Here is a 16,862-nt window from a genome sequence, read left to right on the forward strand (position 1 = left end):
TTCGAGACGAGCCTGGCCAACATGGCAAAACCCCTTCTCTACTAAAAGTACAAAAATTAGCCGGGCATGGTGGTGGGCACCTGTAGTCCCAGCTACTTGGAAGGCTGAGGCAGGAGAATCGCTTGAACCTGGGAGGTAGAGGTGGCAGTGAGCCGAGATCGCGCCACTACACTCCAGCCTGGGTGACAGAACGAGACTCCGTCTCAAAAGAAAAAAAAAGAAAAAGAAAAAAATCATGGGATAAAAATACTGGAAGGTGCAAAACAGATGAGAAGGTGCACCACAACAGACCCTGTGTGGTGTAGCAAGCGCCAGCCCAAAGCCATGCCCATATCCTGGGCTGCTCCCTTTGCCACATGCTGACTTAATTTAAGCCTGGAGGTGGGACGTCAGCCGTAGGTTTGAGGGGTGCTGTGTCTCCGTGGGTGACAGGAGTTGGTTTTTATTTCTGCGCGTTACCCCGTTGTGGGACTGTCGCCTGGTATCAGTATCTGTCCGCAATGGCTGGGGGACGGGTCTCAGCCGCCTGAAGGACAGAGCTGCTGGGACCAGGTTTCATTGGGGTGTGTGCCAACTAGGATGGCCGGGTCTCGGGAGGAATGTGTGGAGTTGGCATCTTCCCGAGGGTCTCTGCAGCTTACACTGCCCCCCAGCCCCCCCACCCCTGCTTGCACTGGGATTGTTCCCTGCTTTTTCCAAGCAAGGTTGTGCCCTCAGAAGGGTCAGGCCACCCACCCCTGCCTCACTGCATCTAGGGACGTGCCTCAACCCGCTGCGGCTGACTCCTGGATTGTCCAGACCCCCAGACCCAGCAGGCGGGAGGCTGCAGAGGTCAGCCTGGGCTGTAGCCCCAGGAGGCCCACACACAATGGGTGGCTGCAAGTGGTTCCCCAGGGCCAGAGGGCGGCCCTTCCTTCTTAGGGTGGAGCCGGCATCCCTTCCCTTTTGGGAGCTGTCCAGGAACCCCGCCTGGGGGTACAGAGTGGTTCTGTCCAGCCCCAGCTGTGGCTTTTGCCACTTTTTGGAGCCAAGAAGGCCAGCTTTGGAGGCGTGAACTAGGTCAGTGCCTGCTCACCAGGCCCAGCCCAGGATCACCAGACAGGAGTAGGACTGGCAGAGGGTGGGAGCCTGGATCCTATTAAGTAAAGCACCTTATCACCCCAGGGGTGGGGCAGCCTCCTACGTGCCCAGACACCCGTGCCAGGCTGCCTGGGACACCTGGCTGGCTGTGCGTGCGTGCGTGCATGTGTGCGGGGTGTGGGGGCCGGCCTGCCTGGGGGGTGCTGTCCCGGGTCCCTCAGGCACGCTGCCTGGAGACAGTGGGGTGTTGATTTTGCTGCCTTTTTGAAGTGTTCTGAACCTCGGATGCATGTGTTGGGATTTTTCAGGGACAGCCCTGTGGAATGGTCAGCAGCCATTCCGTTTCTCCCTTAAAATAGGCGACAAGGTGGGACCCACCTCCTGGGGTGTGGATGATAGTGCAGGGAGCCTGCCGTGTTTGATTAGGGCGTGGGCCTTGTGGCCACTGCTGTGTGTGTCACCACGGGATGGACCCCCAGGCCCTGCCGTGGGAGGCGAGCTGCTCGGCCTGGGGTGGCCGTTTCCTGCCCCGGAGCCCAGGGAGGCAGTCATGGCCCTTTCTGGTGTCTTTAACTGGGTGGCTTGATGCTGGGAGCATGCCTGGTCCCCGCTCCCCAGGGTAGCTTGTGAAAACCAAATTTAGCTGCAAGGCAGAAGTGGAACCCGATGCCCTGTGTGGGTTCTGGGTGGGCCCAGGGCTGGGCAGGGGAGGTCAGCTGTGGCCGGCAAGGCTGTGCTCTCACCTGACCCCCGTCAAGAGCCCCAGAGAGAGTCGCTGCCTGTGGGAAGGGTGGGCAGGCCCAGCTGGGGGACCTGTCGGGGAGGTGTTGTGGCGCAGGACCTGGGCCTGCAGCTGCCCTGGAGGAGCTCCCCTAAGCCCTGGCAGGGGGTGGGCCTGGGCTTGTTTGTCCTCACTCTTCATCCCTGACCCTGCCAGGGTTGGAGGCAGCAAAGCTAGGCCCTTCCGGGGACACAGAGGGTTATTGGCTTGGCACTGGCACTGGCACTGGCAGAGAGTGAGGACGGGACTCCAGCCCACCTGCTTAGGCTGTCTTGCCACTTCCCAGCCTGGGCGCGCCTCCCAACCTCTGGGGCCTCAGTGTGCTCGTATGGGAAGTGGGCTGGTTATGGCCTGCTACCTGGGCTCCTGCAGGGCTGGTGCACTTGGACTTCACAGGAGGCTCTCGGAGGTGTGGGAGAGGCCCTGGTGTGCCCCTGACGCCCAGCTCAGGGAGTTGGATGCCCACAGCCCTGAGGGCCTGTCTGAAGCTGTCATCTGTCCCAGGGGAGTTGGGAAGACCCAAATGCCTGTGGTAAGGTGGGTGCCCCCACCCTACCTGCAGCCCCACACTACCCTGCAGCCCCACCCCCACTGGCCCTGAGTCCCCTGCTGGGGAGGACCTTTTAGGAGACAGGCTGAGCCTGGGCCAGGCCTTGGCTTCTGCAAGGGACCCTCTGAAGTGCAGGGCCCTGCCCACTCCCTCCTGGGAGTTGGTGGTGCCCCCTGAAGTTTTGGGGATGGAAGAGGGTGGCCAGCACAGTGGGGAGGGCAGAGGGGTCTCTAGGAAGGCAACCTAGGAGTGACATCTGTGACTCTGGGGCAAGGCCAGGGGTCTAGACGTGTCAGTAGCGAGGTGGGTTCCAGCACTTATGAGGCCAATGTGGCCGGAGGGATGGCAGGGCCAGGTGCCCTGGATAGGGGTGTTGGGGACCCTGGCTGGAGTGTGGGCAGCAGATGGGGTGGGGGAAGAGCCTCCTTGCCAGGGTCTTGTGGGCGCAGGGCCAGTCACTGGTGCCACAGGGGTCTCCCTGGTGGGCCTCTGCCTTTCTTCTTTTTGAGACAAGTCTCGTTCCGTCACCCATCCTGGAGTGCAGTGACACGAACTCCCGGCTCACTGTAGCTGTGGCCTCCTAGGCCTAAGCCATCCTCTCACCTCAGCCCCGAGTAGCTGGGACTACAGGCGTGCACTGTCACGCCTAGATTATTTTTGTATTTTTTTGTAGAGATGGGGTTTTGCTATGTTGCCCAGGCTGGTCTCAAACTGCTGGTCTCAGGCGATCCTATGGCCTTGGCCTCCCAACGCGCTGGGATAAGCCTGAGCCACCATACCCGGCCAGGCCTTTGCCTTTCTAGGGGTGAGAGGTGGCTGCCTTAGTGTTTGGGGGTGGGAGGAAGCCACAGGGCTTCAGTTAGCACCCCCTGCCCAGAGGGAGCTCCTGTCCCACACAGGCCGGTCCTGGGTCGGTGGCCGGGGGATGGGGTGCTGGGCTCCCGCTGTGCACACATGGGCGTTCCCCAGGGTGCCTGTGTCTTTACACATGCCTGGTTGTGCTGGCTTTGCTGGTGGGTTTGGAGCTCTGGTGAGCAGGTCAGGTCTTGGGGAGCCCCTGGCTCTGTGATCCAGGGCAGGTGGCCCCCAGAGAAGAGAGGAGAAATGTGGGCACCTATGGGCACTCACTGGAGGGGCTGTGGGGAGGGTAATGGCGGGCCCAGGTCACGGAGTGGACATTGCCGTCCTGAAGTTATTTCTCGTTCTAGCTTTGTCTCCCCCTCCTTCCTGGGTTCTGCCCAGAGCTGTCCCTGCAGTCCCCTTTGCCCCATCCTGTACCCCGTGTGGATTGTTCTCCCCACGGCTGCTGGGAGCCCTGGGCTTGGGGTGCATGGGCGTGGGTGGGGTGGGCTGAGGCCTGCCTGGTGGACAGGTCCCACCTTCTCTAGCCTGTGCCTGGGTTTCTGGGTCTCCCTCTGGGCCAGCCATGCGGTGTCTGTGGATCCTGGGGTTGCTGCCTGAGCAGCATCGGCCTTAGCCGTCCTAAGAGCGCCCTTTTCTGAGCCTGTCCCCACTCAGCATCCTCGTCCAGCCCACAGCTCCTCTGTGGGGGCAGCTCTGGGGCACGGGCTTCTCACGTTATGAAGCAGATATACCCAGTGGCTTTGTGGTTGTCCCCCCACCAGGGATGCCTTCTGATTGGTCGGGGCCTCCTGGGACTGGGGGCTGAGCAGGAGTCCTGTGTGGGACCCTGTGTGGATGTGTACAGGGCAGAGGGAGGCCTAGAGCGTGTGGATGTGTACAGGGCAGAGGGAGGGGCTTTGTGTGGATGTGTACAGGGCAGGGGGAGGGGCTAGAGCGTGTGGATGTGTACAGGGCAGAGGGAGGGGCTTTGTGTGGATGTGTACAGGGCAGAGGGAGGGGCTTTGTGTGGATGTGTACAGGGCAGGGGGAGGGCCTAGAGCATGTGGATGTGTACAGGGCAGAGGGAGGGGCTTTGTGTGGATGTGTACAGGGCAGAGGGAGGGGCTTTGTGTGGATGTGTACAGGGCAGAGGGAGGCCTAGAGCGTGTGGATGTGTACAGGGCAGAGGGAGGGGCTTTGTGTGGATGTGTACAGGGCAGAGGGAGGGGCTTTGTGTGGATGTGTACAGGGCAGGGGGAGGGCCTAGAGCATGTGGATGTGTACAGGGCAGAGGGAGGGGCTTTGTGTGGATGTGTACAGGGCAGAGGGAGGCCTAGAGCGTGTGGATGTGTACAGGGCAGAGGGAGGGGCTAGAGCGTGTGGATGTGTACAGGGCAGGGGGAGGGGCTTTGTGTGGATGTGTACAGGGCAGGGGGAGGGGCTAGAGCGTGTGGATGTGTGCAGGGCAGAGGGAGGGGCTAGAGCGTGTGGATGTGTACAGGGCAGAGGGAGGGGCTAGAGCGTGTGGATGTGTACAGGGCAGAGGGAGGGGCTAGAGCGTGTGGATGTGTGCAGGGCAGAGGGAGGGGCTAGAGCGTGTGGATGTGTACAGGGCAGAGGGAGGGGCTAGAGCGTGTGGATGTGTACAGGGCAGAGGGAGGGGCTAGAGCGTGTGGATGTGTACAGGGCAGAGGGAGGGCCTAGAGCGTGTGGATGTGTACAGGGCAGAGGGAGGGGCTAGAGCGTGTGGATATGTACAGGGCAGAGGGAGGCCTAGAATGTGTGGATGTGTACAGGGCAGAGGGAGGGGCTTTGTGTGGATGTGTACAGGGCAGAGGGAGGGCCTAGAGCGTGTGGATGTGTACAGGGCAGAGGGAGGGCCTAGAGCGTGTGGATGTGTACAGGGCAGAGGGAGGGGCTTTGTGTGGATGTGTACAGGGCAGAGGGAGGGCCTAGAGCGTGTGGATGTGTACAGGGCAGAGGGAGGGGCTAGAGCGTGTGGATGTGTACAGGGCAGAGGGAGGGGCTTTGAGGGCTTCCTCCTGTTCAGAGGCCCCGAATTGGGTATGTGGGGCCCTCGCTCCTCCAGCCCAGCCTGCCTGGTTTGATGTGGCTTCCTGGGCCTCACTCTCCTGGTCTGTGAAACAGGAGTGATGAGGGCTTGTTCCTGTGGCTGCAGGGAGTGAGTGGTGGGCTACAGGGAGGCTCCCAGTCCCAGGTGAGGGGGTACGCACGCTGGCCGTTGGGGTGTGTGCTGTGTCTGTGCCTGTGGCTCACTCTTGAGTTTCATGGGGCAGGCAAGGGCAGGTGCAGGTGGCACCCCTGGTCAGGTCTGTGTCTGAGCTGAGGGCTGAGCAGCTGCTGGCCAGGCCTTGTTGGCCCAGCAGTGGAGGGGGTGGCTGGGATGCCTCTGACCGAAGGCATTGGGTCGAGGGGTGGCAGCCTAAGCTGCAGCCAGGTTGGGGTAGGGCAGCTGGAGGCCTCCAGGCCTCTGGGTCAGCCTGGCAGTGCCAATCTGCAATCTGTTGGCATCTCTTTTTTTTTTTTTTGAGATGGAGTCTCACTCTGTTGCCCAGGCTGGAGTGCAGTGGCACGGTCTTAGCTCACTGCAACCTTCTCCTCCTGGGTTCAAGTGATTTTCCTGCCTTAGCCTCCTGGGTAGCTGGGATTACAGGCGCGCGCCACCACGCCTGGCTAATTTTAGTATTTTAATAGAGACGGAGTTTCACCATGTTGGTCAGGCTGGTGTCGAACTGCTGAACTCGTGATCCACCTGCCTCGGCCTCCCAAAGTGTTGGGATTACAGGTGTGAACCACCACGTCTGTTTAAGTTTTGTATTTTCAGTAGAGACGGGGTTTCACCATGTTGGCCAGGCTGGTTTCAAACACTGACCTTGTGATCCACCCACCTTGGCCTCCCATGGTGCTGGGATTACAGGCGTGAGCCACTGCTACCAGCCCTGTTGGGGCGTCTTTGATCCTGGGCTCAGGAGCTGAGAAGTGTCTGTGGCCTGAGGGCCAAGGCCTGCCCACACACCTGGCCTTCACCCTTCCTGCTAGAGGGTATGTCCTCTGCCAGGAGTTGTCGCTTATATGGGGGGACCAGGGGCCTTTACCTTGATCATGATGGAGACCTGGATGGCCACAAAACACAGAACACACCCACCTACAAAGCACGTGGCCCACAGATGTCCTCGTCTCCTGGCTGCCGGATGACCAGCTAAGTCCTGGCACTGCAGGGCCTGCCCAGGCTGAATTGGGGCTGAGCCAGACTCCCTGCAGTAGGGCCCAGGGGCACTGGGACCTCTCACAGCCTCTTTTCTGTCTTGCAGGAAATGGCTAATTCTGTCTACCTGGTCATGGAGGTGAGTGCCTTGTGGTGTGAGGACAAGTGCAGGCTGATGGCCATGGCCCTGGGAGCCCCAGAGGGAGGGATGTGGCCAGGGGGGAGGGTGACGAGCACCTTTTCTCTTTTTTTGAGATGGAGTCTCACTGTCGCCCAGGCTGGAGTGCAGTGGTGCGATCTCAGCTCACTGCAACCTCCACCTCCGGGTTCAAGCAATCTTCCTGCCTCAGCCTCCTGAGTAGCTGGGATTACAGGTGTGTGCCACCAAGCCCGGCTAATTTTTGTAGTTTTAGTAGAGATGGGGTTTCGCCACGTTGGCCAGGCTGGTCTTGAACTCCTGACTTCGAGCGATCTGCCCACCTCGGCCTCCCAAAGTGCTGGGATTACAGGTGTGAGCTGCCATGACTGCTGAGCATCACTACTGATGTCTTCCAGCAGGGACTGTGGGGACACCTGCCCTGGGGTGGGCAGGCGCCGGAGGGCCCAGGGAGTAGTGTCCAAGTGTGAGGGACACTGGGAGGCTGGGCAGGGCTGGGAGGTGGGCCCTGGTCCCTGCTGCAGCCTGATGCGTGTCTGGTCTTTTGCAGTACTGCAACGGTGGGGACCTGGCCGACTACCTGCACAGTGAGTGCACAGCTGTGCCAGTTGGGCTGCCAGCCGGCCCCCCAGGGCCCCGCACCCAGGGCCACCCTGGCCCAGCCTGGGAGGCAGCCTGGCTCGAGTGGGTCCCTGGCTGATTGTGAGATTGGCTCTTTCTCGTCCCCTCGGGACTCCTGAGGGGATGCAGGGGGCTGAGCTGCTCCCAGTTGTTAGCATTCGGTCCATCCGCCCGTCTCCCCCTTGCTTGAGGAAACAGCTGTGACCAAAGTAGCCCGAGGCCTCTGGTCGAATGAGGCCACGGGAGCCGCACAAACAAGGGGCGCGGGGCTGTTGTCTTCATAGTGTGGGTGGAAGGTGGCTCTTGGCCCACCCAAAGTTGAGCCGCGTGGCGGATGGGAGGAGGATGTGCTGCACAGGGCCGGGCAGGGCAGAGGGAAGGACAGCAGGTGGGCGCCCGTCTGTTCCCAGGCTCCCTGGGTGGGGGTCCGGGCCACGGCGCCAGCGGCCTCTCGGGTGTGTCCGGAGGGTCTGGAGGTGGCGCTGGGATGGTTCCGGGGACTTGCGCCTGAGCACCCTGGAGCCGGCAGGGCTGCTCCAACGCCGGCTCAGCCTCGCGTCGCCCTCACGGCGCTGGGGCGGGAGTGCCGGGCTGGTAGATGGGCAGGACCTGCTGCCCCCTCGCCTCGTCCCCCGCGGGGAGGACCCCACCGGCCAGCCTGGGAGACGGACGCTGAGGCCGGGCGGAGTGGAGACTGTGGCTGCGGTCCGGCTGCGCGCGGCTGGCCGCTGTCTGGATGCCGGGAAGAGGGGCGGGAGCGGGACCCGGGCGGAACCGCGGCACCGAGGCTGGGCGGCGGCCTCCCGTCTCTGGAGCAGCTGCAGCCCGGGGCTGGGTGGTGGGGCCGGCGCGCCGGGCTCTGCGCGGGAGCTTCAGGTGCGCCCTGGTCTCGGCGGGCCGCGGTGGCTCGTGCTCCTGAGCCGGCGTTTCCTCCCGGCCCGCGGCCATGCCTGGCTCTCTCCGGCGTGTGGTGGGACCGGCCCGGCCGCGCGGGGCTCACCCCTGGGGGAGCAGACACGGCCCCCAGCCTGAGCCGCCTCTCCCCGCAGCCATGCGCACGCTGAGCGAGGACACCATCAGGCTCTTCCTGCAGCAGATCGCGGGCGCCATGCGGCTTCTGCACAGCAAGGGCATCATCCACCGCGACCTGAAGCCGCAGAACATCCTGCTGTCCAACCCCGCGGGCCGCCGCGCCAACCCCAACAGCATCCGAGTCAAGATCGGTCAGGCGCGGGCGGGCAGGCCCGGCGGGGAGGGGCCCCAGGGCGGGCGCCCGTCCTGACGCGTCTCTCCCGCAGCTGACTTCGGCTTCGCGCGGTACCTCCAGAGCAACATGATGGCGGCCACACTGTGCGGCTCCCCCATGTACATGGTGTGTCTGCCTTGAACGGGCTGTGCCGGGTGGGCGCCTTGCTGGGCTTGCTGTTTGGCTGCGGTGTGGCGGGCTCTGCTCCGGTTGGCTGTGGCCCGGCAGGCTCTGCTCTGATTGGCTGGGGTGTGGTGTGCTCTGCTCTGGTTGGCTGTGGCCCAGTGGGCTCTTCTCTGATTGGCTGTGGCCCAGTGGGCTCTTCTCTGATTGGCTGTGGCCCGGCAGGCTCTGCTCTGATTGGCTGGGGTGTGGCGGGCTTTGCTCTGATTGGCTGTGGCCTGGCAGGCTCTGCTCTGGTTGGCTGTGGCCTGGCAGGCTCTGCTCTGATTGGCTGGGGTGTGGTGTGCTCTGCTCTGGTTGGCTGTGGCCCAGTGGGCTCTTCTCTGATTGGCTGTGGCCCGGCGGGCTCTGCTCTGATTGGCTGGGGTGTGGTGGGCTCTGCTCTGGTTGGCTGTGGCCCAGTGGGCTCTTCTCTGATTGGCTGTGGCCCAGTGGGCTCTTCTCTGATTGGCTGTGGCCCGGCAGGCTCTGCTCTGATTGGCTGGGGTGTGGTGGGCTCTGCTCCGGTTGGCTGTGGCCTGGTGGGCTCCTCCTTAGGTCGGCGTTTGGGGGCCTCACACTGACCCCGCTTCTGGTCCTGCAGGCCCCCGAGGTCATCATGTCCCAGCACTACGACGGGAAGGCGGACCTGTGGAGCATCGGCACCATCGTCTACCAGTGCCTGACGGGGAAGGCGCCCTTCCAGGTAACTCGGCTTGGCCCTGGTCCCCCCGTCGCACCTTCCGCGCAAGTGTCCGCCAGCTGCGGTCAGACGCCCCCTGCGAGCCCTGCCCGCGCCCCCCGGGCTCCCCTCGGGTCCTGACAGGGCGGGGCGGGCGTCCAGGGGTCCAGTGGGGACAGGGCCTCGGCCTCCCCCGGGGGGCGGCGCCGCCGGCGGTGACTGGGAGCTGCCCCCGCGCGGCCTCCCTCGCCTGCCTGGTCACCTGCCTGGTCACCTGCCTGGTCACCTGCCTGGTCAGAGGTGAGGGCAGCGCCGGGGCCGCGTGGGTGGGGGCGCGGAGGCCGCGTTCTGGGGGGTGGACACCCCGAGAGACCGTCGGCGGCCCCTCCCCGCCCCCATGCTCGCACCTCCAGCAGCAAACAGCGGCGCCAGCGCCCGGTGTCCCCCGGGCTTCGCAGCGTCTGGGGCAGGGACCGACTGGGGACAACGCGCCAAGACCCCATGGGCTGGTCCCGCTCGGCCGCAGCCCTGGCAGTCAGGCTGTCCCCGTCCCCGCAGGCCAGCAGCCCCCAGGACCTGCGCCTGTTCTACGAGAAGAACAAGACGTTGGTCCCCATGTAAGCCCCCTCCTGCCTTCCCTTCCCCCGCGGGCTCCGGCCCCGCAGGCCCCGCTCACAGCAGCCTCTTCTCACCCCAGCATCCCCCGGGAGACCTCGGCCCCGCTGCGGCAGCTGCTCCTGGCTCTGCTCCAGCGCAACCACAAGGACCGCATGGACTTCGGTGAGCACCCACCGGGGGTGCAGCCGGAGCCCCCCACCCTCCCTCCTTGCATTTGCTGATGTGAGCAGAGCTCACCCGCTTCGCACCCAGCCCCACGTGCACACTGCCCTTCCCACAAGCCAAGCGCAGGCAGGGGCTCCACCTCTGCCCGGGCAGGTGCCCACCTTGCCACGGGAGCTCAGGCCCTGGGGAGGCGGGGGCCTCCTGAGGCCTCACTCCTCCTTCCTCCTGCAGATGAGTTTTTCCATCACCCTTTCCTCGATGCCAGCCCCTCCGTCAGGAAGTGTGAGTTTCTGTGGGTCCTGGGGCTCCGGAGGGCCCTACACCCCATCCTCCTGGGGTCTGGTTAGGCACTGAGTGTGGGGTAGAGGGAGCAGGTCTTGAGCTGCGGCAGCTCCCAGGGAGGGTAGAACACCCGGCCCCTCACTCTGCTGCAGCGGGGACCCCAAGGCCAGGGTGCGCGTGATGATGCAGCAGGCTTGGGATGGGGATGGGGTGTTGGAGGGGCTGGTGCTGCCCTGTGACTGTCATGGGGTGGTCCAGGAGGGAGCCTCCCTCCCTGCTGGTCAGGTTGTAGCGGGAAGTGGAGGGGATATGGTTGAGCTTGTCCAGTCCGTGGGTTGGCTCTAGGGTGAGGAGACAGGAGGACGGTCCAGACTGACCTATACCTGTTTCCCTCAGCCCCACCGGTGCCTGTGCCCTCGTACCCAAGTTCGGGGTCCGGCAGCAGCTCCAGCAGCAGCTCCACCTCCCACCTGGCCTCCCCGCCGGTGAGTTGCCGCCCCAGGGGCCTGACAGCTTCTCCCCCCACTCAGCAGTCAGGGGCTCCAGCCCTGGGCCCCCGCGGGGACGTGCTGTGACTTCTGTTGTCTGTGTGAGTCACGAAAGACATGGATGAGTTCGTCCTGTAGATGGTGAAGCCCCACAAACAGGCGACGGCCCCTGCCAGCACCCACAGCCCTCAGGTCCCAGAGGCCAACAGGGCGGCTGTTTGGTCTGGTCCTGTCTTCGGTTTTGTGCTGACGCAGACAGAAGTAGCGTGTGGCCTTGGCCCACTGGCACCTGCACCCCTGGCCTCCTTTGTGGTGTCTTCCACTGGACTCAGCATGGGTAGGGTTGCAGGGTGATGGCCCCACATGATGGTGGCACTCCTTGTGTGACATGGGAGGGGTCTGCAGAGCACCTGAGTCGGCCATGAACCCCCATGCCTCTGTCCATCTGACCTGGAACCTGGCTCTTGGGCATGGTGTGGTGGCTGGTGGTAGAGTTTTGTGTGTGGGCTCTCCTGGCCTGGCCCCCTGCTCTGTGACCAGGGACCGGTCCTCTGACCTTGGTTGTCTGCCTGTATCATGGCCAGAAGCTCAGATGTGGTGAGGGGAGCGTGGCAGCACCGCGCTGTAGGGAGGTGTGGCCCTCTGCACAGCTGCCCTGGGGCACTTGGGGCTTTAGCCGCCACCGCATGGATGGTGTGCGCTGGGCCTTAGCATGGTACTGGCCTCAGAGCAGGGTCCACCGGGGGTGGCAGCCTCTTCACTGGACACGACCCCCATGGCACCTCGCTCTCTTGGCTCTGCAAACGGAAAAGTGAGGTGCAGAGGGCAGGTGGTGAACAACTCCCCAAAACAGGGCCTCCCAGAGCTTCTGGGAACTGAGGGCTTCAACCCACCCAGGCTGCATGGTGGGAGTGGCTCATCGGGGGGCCTGTCCCTGCGAGGTCAAGGCCGGCCTTTGAGTGGAGTCCTCTGGAAGTACAGAGGAGAGCAGAGCACGGGAAGAAACATGCCCCCAGCCCTTCTCAGCCCCAGCGCCCCTGATCTTTACTGGGGCTCTGGGCCGTCCCAGAGGAGGGGGGATTTGCTCTCCTGAGTGTCTGTGTCCCTGAGACCTGCTCACCAGCCCCTCCATTGACTCTCAGTCCCTGGGCGAGATGCAGCAGCTACAGAAGACCCTGACCTCGCCGGCTGACGCCGCTGGCTTCCTGCACAGCTCCCGGGACTCTGGCGGCAGCAAGGACTCCTGTGACACAGACGACTTTGTCATGGTCCCCGCGCAGTTTCCAGGTCAGGGAGAACGCGGGGCTCGGAGGTGACGCCTCGGGTGCAGCAGGGACAGTGTACTGCACGTACTGGATGCACTGGGTGTGGCCCGTCCCCACTCACGGGCAGTCAGGGTAGGCCCCTGGGAGCCACCAGCATCAGCTCCGCTTGGCTGGGGAGGCCGCGTCTCTTAAAACCACTCTGGGGGCCAGGCGCGGTGGCTCAAGCCTGTAATCCCAGCACTTTGGGAGGCCGAGGCGGGTGGATCACGAGGTCAGCAGATCGAGACCATCCTGGCTAACACGGTGAAACCCCGTCTCTACTAAAAAATACAAAAAACTAGCCGGACGAGGTGGCGGGCGCCTGTAGTCCCAGCTACTCGGAGGCTGAGGCAGGAGAATGGCGGGAACCCGGGAGGCGGAGCTTGCAGTGAGCTGAGATTTGGCCACTGCACTCCAGCCTGGGCGGCAGAGCCAGGCTCCGTCTCAAAAAAAAAAAAAAAAAAAAAAAAACAGTCTGGGAATCAGAGCCGGGTCCTCCTAGTAGTCAGTAGGAGGTTGGAGGCTGTAGGCCTGGTCCCCCCAGACAGTGCTGCTCTTCCAGATGGGTGGGGGACGCTCACCTCCTGCTCCTCCCACACTGCCGCCGTGTACCCCTACCTTGTTTCTCAGCAGCTCTTATTGCCCCCACACCCTGCAGGTGGGTTTATTCCTTGGCTTTTGGAGGACCCCTGCTCCATAGTGACCAGGGGCTGCCCACGTGTTTGTTGAAAGAAGGTGCCTAAACTTTTGGAGCAGGCCTGGGGTCTGTGGCTCCTCTGAAGGCCCTGCACTCTGTCCCTGGCTGTCCCAAAGCTCCTGGAGGTCTGGGTTGGCACTGGTCCCTGTGTCTGCCAGGGACACAATGACTCATGCAGAGCCCTCCGCATCTCCCGTCAGCATGGCTCCTGCGGGGGTGGGGAGGCCTGAGCCAAGCCCCAGACAGACCCAGGGAGGGCCTTGGTCCTTTGCCAGCTGTCAGGGCAACAGGAAGACAGACACCAGGGGCCGGGCAGAGCCTCCTTGGGGGCGGGAACCTGGGTATTCCTGGACGGGGTTGGGCCCAGGCTTAGGGCTGTGGATGCCTGACCTCCCCCGCCCATCCTGGAGTTGGCTGAAGGCTGTGGGGCAGGGCCCCAGGGGGTCTCTGGGGCTGAGGACACTGGAGATAGGAAGCACACAATCCAAGTGGGGATAAGGGGGGCAGGCAGTGCTCTGGTCTCCCGGAACTGGCCTGGGGCTGGCAGGGAGGAGGCAGTCTGGACCGTACCGCCCAGGCTCTGCACCCTGCAAGGCCGCTGTACAAGCTGAGGCCCCTGCAAGGTGGAGTGTGTGTGGGGATCCAGCAGAGAGCCTCAGTGGGGTGGGGTGGCCCTGGGCAGGCAGCAAGGACTCCAGGCCCAGCTTTGTCTCCCCCCTGCAGGTGACCTGGTGGCTGAGGCGCCCAGTGCCAAACCCCCGCCAGACAGCCTGATGTGCAGTGGGTGAGCCCCCATCCCTTACCTCTGTAATTTAGGGGAGAGGAACTGTGGCCTTGGAAGTGGCCCGTGTTATCCCTGCCTGGAGTCATCAGCCCATTAGGGAGGGCTGAGACTGCCACGTCCACTGCAGAGAGGGGCTGGTGGGGCACAGGGCTGGCTGAGCTCTGTGCCGCGTGTGACTTGAAAATGCCCTTGACCGCCGGGCGCAGTGGCTCATGCCTGTAACCCCAGCACTTTGGGAGGCTGAGGCAGGCAGATCACAAGGTCAGGAGGTCGAGACCACCCTGGCTAACATTGAAACCCCGTGTCTACCAAAAATACAAAAAAACTTAGCCGGGCGTGGTGGTGGGTGCCTGTAGTCCCAACTACTCAGGAGGCTGAGGCAGGAGAATGGTGTGAACCCGGGAGGCAGAGCTTGCAGTGAGCCGATATGGTGCCACTGCACTCCAGCCTGGGCAACAAAGCGAGACTCCATCTCAAAAAAAAAAAAAAAAAGAAAATGTTGTTGGCCTGTGGCGGCTCACACCTGTAATCCCAGCACTTTGGGAGGCCGAGGCGGGTGGATCATGAGGTCAGGAGATCGAGACCATCCTGGCCAACGTGGTAAAACCCAGTCTCCAAAAAAAAAAAAAGAAAAAAGAAAAAAAAAAGTGCAAAAAATTAGCTGGGCTTGGTGGCACATGCCTGTAGTCCCAGCTACTCTGGAGGCTGAGGCAGGACAATAGCTTGAACCCGGGAGGCAGAGGTTACATTGAGCTGAGATTGTGCCAGTGCACTCCAGCCTGGGCAACAGAGCAAGACTCTGTCTCGAAAAAAAAAAAAATGCCCTTGGCCTCCCTTCTGCCCTACAGGAGCTCACTGGTGGCCTCTGCGGGCCTGGAGAGCCACGGCCGGACCCCATCTCCATCCCCACCCTGCAGCAGCTCCCCTAGTCCCTCAGGGTAAGCAGGGCCCAGGCTGGGTAGATGGGGCTATGAACAGTCCCCCAGCTGGAGGCTGGGCTTCCTGTGTGTCGCAGCCAGACCCGGCCTGCTGTGTCTAGAGGGCCCTGCCTTCTCCCAGGCCTCGCAGGACTGCAGGGTCTGCTGGGTCGTCCTGTAGAAGGGACTATAGTGGGAGGGGTATTGACAGGAGTAGGTGAATGAGGAAACCAACTAGGGATGCCAGGGCCAGCACAGTCCTGTTGTAAGCCCCGAGCCTGTGGGGCCAGGAATGGCCAGGGCCCCAGCCAGGGTGGCCTCCCACTGGCTGAGTGCAGACTGGGAGTCCAGGTGGGGTGCAGGTGCCACAGTGCTGGTGTGTGTAGAGGCACGGAAGCCGGCTCTTTTCAGACCTGGCATGGGGCCCAGGGTGGCCTCTGTCGTAGCTAGGAAGTCTGGGCCTGGGCTTTCTTCTGGTGCCCCAGCTCCATGACCGCAGCCTCTTGTGACCCCAGTGTCTGTCATGATGTTGACCTCTCTCCGCCACAGCCGGGCTGGCCCGTTCTCCAGCAGCAGGTGCGGCGCCTCCGTCCCCATCCCAGTCCCCACGCAGGTGCAGAACTACCAGCGCATCGAGCGAAACCTGCAGTCACCCACCCAGTTCCAAACACCTCGGTGAGTGCAGAGCTCCCAGGTAGCCAGGCATGGCCAGGGCCGTGTGTAGCAGGAGCCCTTCCACGGCTTCCATGGAGGGACAGGGTCGCCATCCATGTGCAGTTGTGTAGACTGTGGACTGTGTCACTCAGCACCACTATTCACTTTGTTGATGTCTTGGGTTTCTAGAGTTATTTTGACAGTTTTCTGATCAGTAAAATCTCTTGTGTTTATAAAATCAATATTGACTTTGGCCAGTTTTAATAGAAGTAAATGTTGGGAGGAAAGGGTACCTTTCTTTGAACTCACAGAAGGCTGTGTGGGCCAGTGGGTGTCTGGCAGGGCACGGAGACTTTAGGGTGAGGATGCCTTGGGTTGGTGCCCTGGGCAGGAATGCTAAGGGGCCAGCTGCTCACACACACCCACTGTGTGGCCAGTTACCTGGACAGAGTGCAGCAGAGGGTGAGCCATCTGTCAGCACTGTAGCCACTTGGCGTGGCATGGGGTCCTGGGCTGCTGAGGCCTCCCCTCTAATACTTGCCTTGTCTCCAGGTCCTCTGCCGTCCGCAGGTCAGGCAGCACCAGCCCCCTGGGCTTTGCAAGGGCCAGCCCTTCGCCTCCTGCCCACGCTGAGCATGGAGGCGTCCTGGCCAGGAAGATGTCTGTGGGTGGGGGCCGGCCCTACACGCCATCCCCTCAAGGTGCGCCTGCAGCCTGGGGCCTGGGAAGGGGCGTCTCTAGGCGGTGGGCGAGGAGGCTGTCTCTGTCCCAGCTTGACCCTAGCAGATCTCTCTTTTCTCCAAGTTGGAACCATCCCTGAGCGGCCAGGCTGGAGTGGGACGCCCTCCCCACAGGGAGCGGAGATGCGGGGTGGCAGGTCCCCTCGTCCAGGTAGGTACAGTCCGGAGGTGGGAGGGGGTGCGAGGCTGACTTCCCTCACTCATGTTGTCATCCTGGTCTAAAACCCTTGCTTTTAACAAGTGAAAAGGAGTGGGAGGGAAGCTCATGGAACAGAAGCCAACTGCCTCTCCAGCTCCTGGCTGTGTGAGCTGGGGCAGGTTTCTCATCCCCTCTGTGCCGGTCTTCTGTGCTGGCTGGGGGTCAGGTTTAACAGTGGCTTTAACAGGTTTAATCTGGGAGGCGGAGCTTGCAGTGAGCCGAAATCGCACCACTGCACTCCAGCCTGAGCGACAGGGTGAGACTCTGTCTCAAAAAAAAAAAGTGGGGCCTTACCGTTTACCCCAAGGGGCCTCCGTGTGGCAGCAGTGGGGCCTAGGGCTGGGCCGCTGGACCGGAAGGTCGTGACGAGGCCTGTCCTCCTCTCTAGGCTCCTCTGTGCCCGAGCACTCTACCCGCACTTCCGGGCTGGGCTGCCGCCTGCACAGTGCCCCCAACCTGTCTGACCTGCACGTCGTCCGCCCCAAGCTGCCCAAACCCCCCACGGACCCCCTGGGAGCCGTGTTCAGCCCCCCACAGGCCAGCCCTCCCCAGCCGTCCCACGGGCTGCAGTCCTGCCGGAACCTGCGGGGCTCACCCAAGCTGCCCGACTTCCTGCAGCGAAACCCCCTGCCCCCCATTCTGGGCTCCCCCACCAAGGTAATGGGC

General features: G+C 62.8%; 2 protein-coding genes across 5 annotated transcripts in view; both read left to right on the top strand.

Annotated features, from left to right (window-relative positions):
* EP400 (E1A binding protein p400) overlaps positions 1 to 16,862 on the top strand; it is a 231,973-nt gene that overhangs the window by 42,665 nt on the left and 172,446 nt on the right. The gene's annotated exons all lie outside the window — the stretch shown is intronic.
* ULK1 (unc-51 like autophagy activating kinase 1) overlaps positions 1 to 16,862 on the top strand; it is a 29,542-nt gene that overhangs the window by 6,372 nt on the left and 6,308 nt on the right. For 2 of the 4 annotated variants that reach the window (XM_050747679.1, XM_050747681.1), the window contains exons 4-19: positions 6,587 to 6,619; positions 7,188 to 7,224; positions 8,308 to 8,481; positions 8,557 to 8,630; positions 9,271 to 9,372; positions 9,907 to 9,965; positions 10,046 to 10,128; positions 10,363 to 10,413; positions 10,810 to 10,898; positions 12,044 to 12,188; positions 13,626 to 13,686; positions 14,535 to 14,624; positions 15,153 to 15,278; positions 15,810 to 15,958; positions 16,044 to 16,148; positions 16,585 to 16,853. In XM_050747679.1, coding sequence (XP_050603636.1) covers positions 6,587 to 6,619; positions 7,188 to 7,224; positions 8,308 to 8,481; positions 8,557 to 8,630; positions 9,271 to 9,372; positions 9,907 to 9,965; positions 10,046 to 10,128; positions 10,363 to 10,413; positions 10,810 to 10,898; positions 12,044 to 12,188; positions 13,626 to 13,686; positions 14,535 to 14,624; positions 15,153 to 15,278; positions 15,810 to 15,958; positions 16,044 to 16,148; positions 16,585 to 16,853 — 1,647 coding nt within the window. The remainder of the gene's footprint in view (positions 1 to 6,586; positions 6,620 to 7,187; positions 7,225 to 8,307; positions 8,482 to 8,556; positions 8,631 to 9,270; positions 9,373 to 9,906; positions 9,966 to 10,045; positions 10,129 to 10,362; positions 10,414 to 10,809; positions 10,899 to 12,043; positions 12,189 to 13,625; positions 13,687 to 14,534; positions 14,625 to 15,152; positions 15,279 to 15,809; positions 15,959 to 16,043; positions 16,149 to 16,584; positions 16,854 to 16,862) is intronic. The other 2 variants (XM_050747680.1, XM_050747682.1) reach the window with 1 other exon arrangement.

This window comes from Macaca thibetana, chromosome 11, assembly GCF_024542745.1.
Source record: "Macaca thibetana thibetana isolate TM-01 chromosome 11, ASM2454274v1, whole genome shotgun sequence".
Taxonomy (NCBI): Eukaryota; Metazoa; Chordata; class Mammalia; order Primates; family Cercopithecidae; genus Macaca; species Macaca thibetana.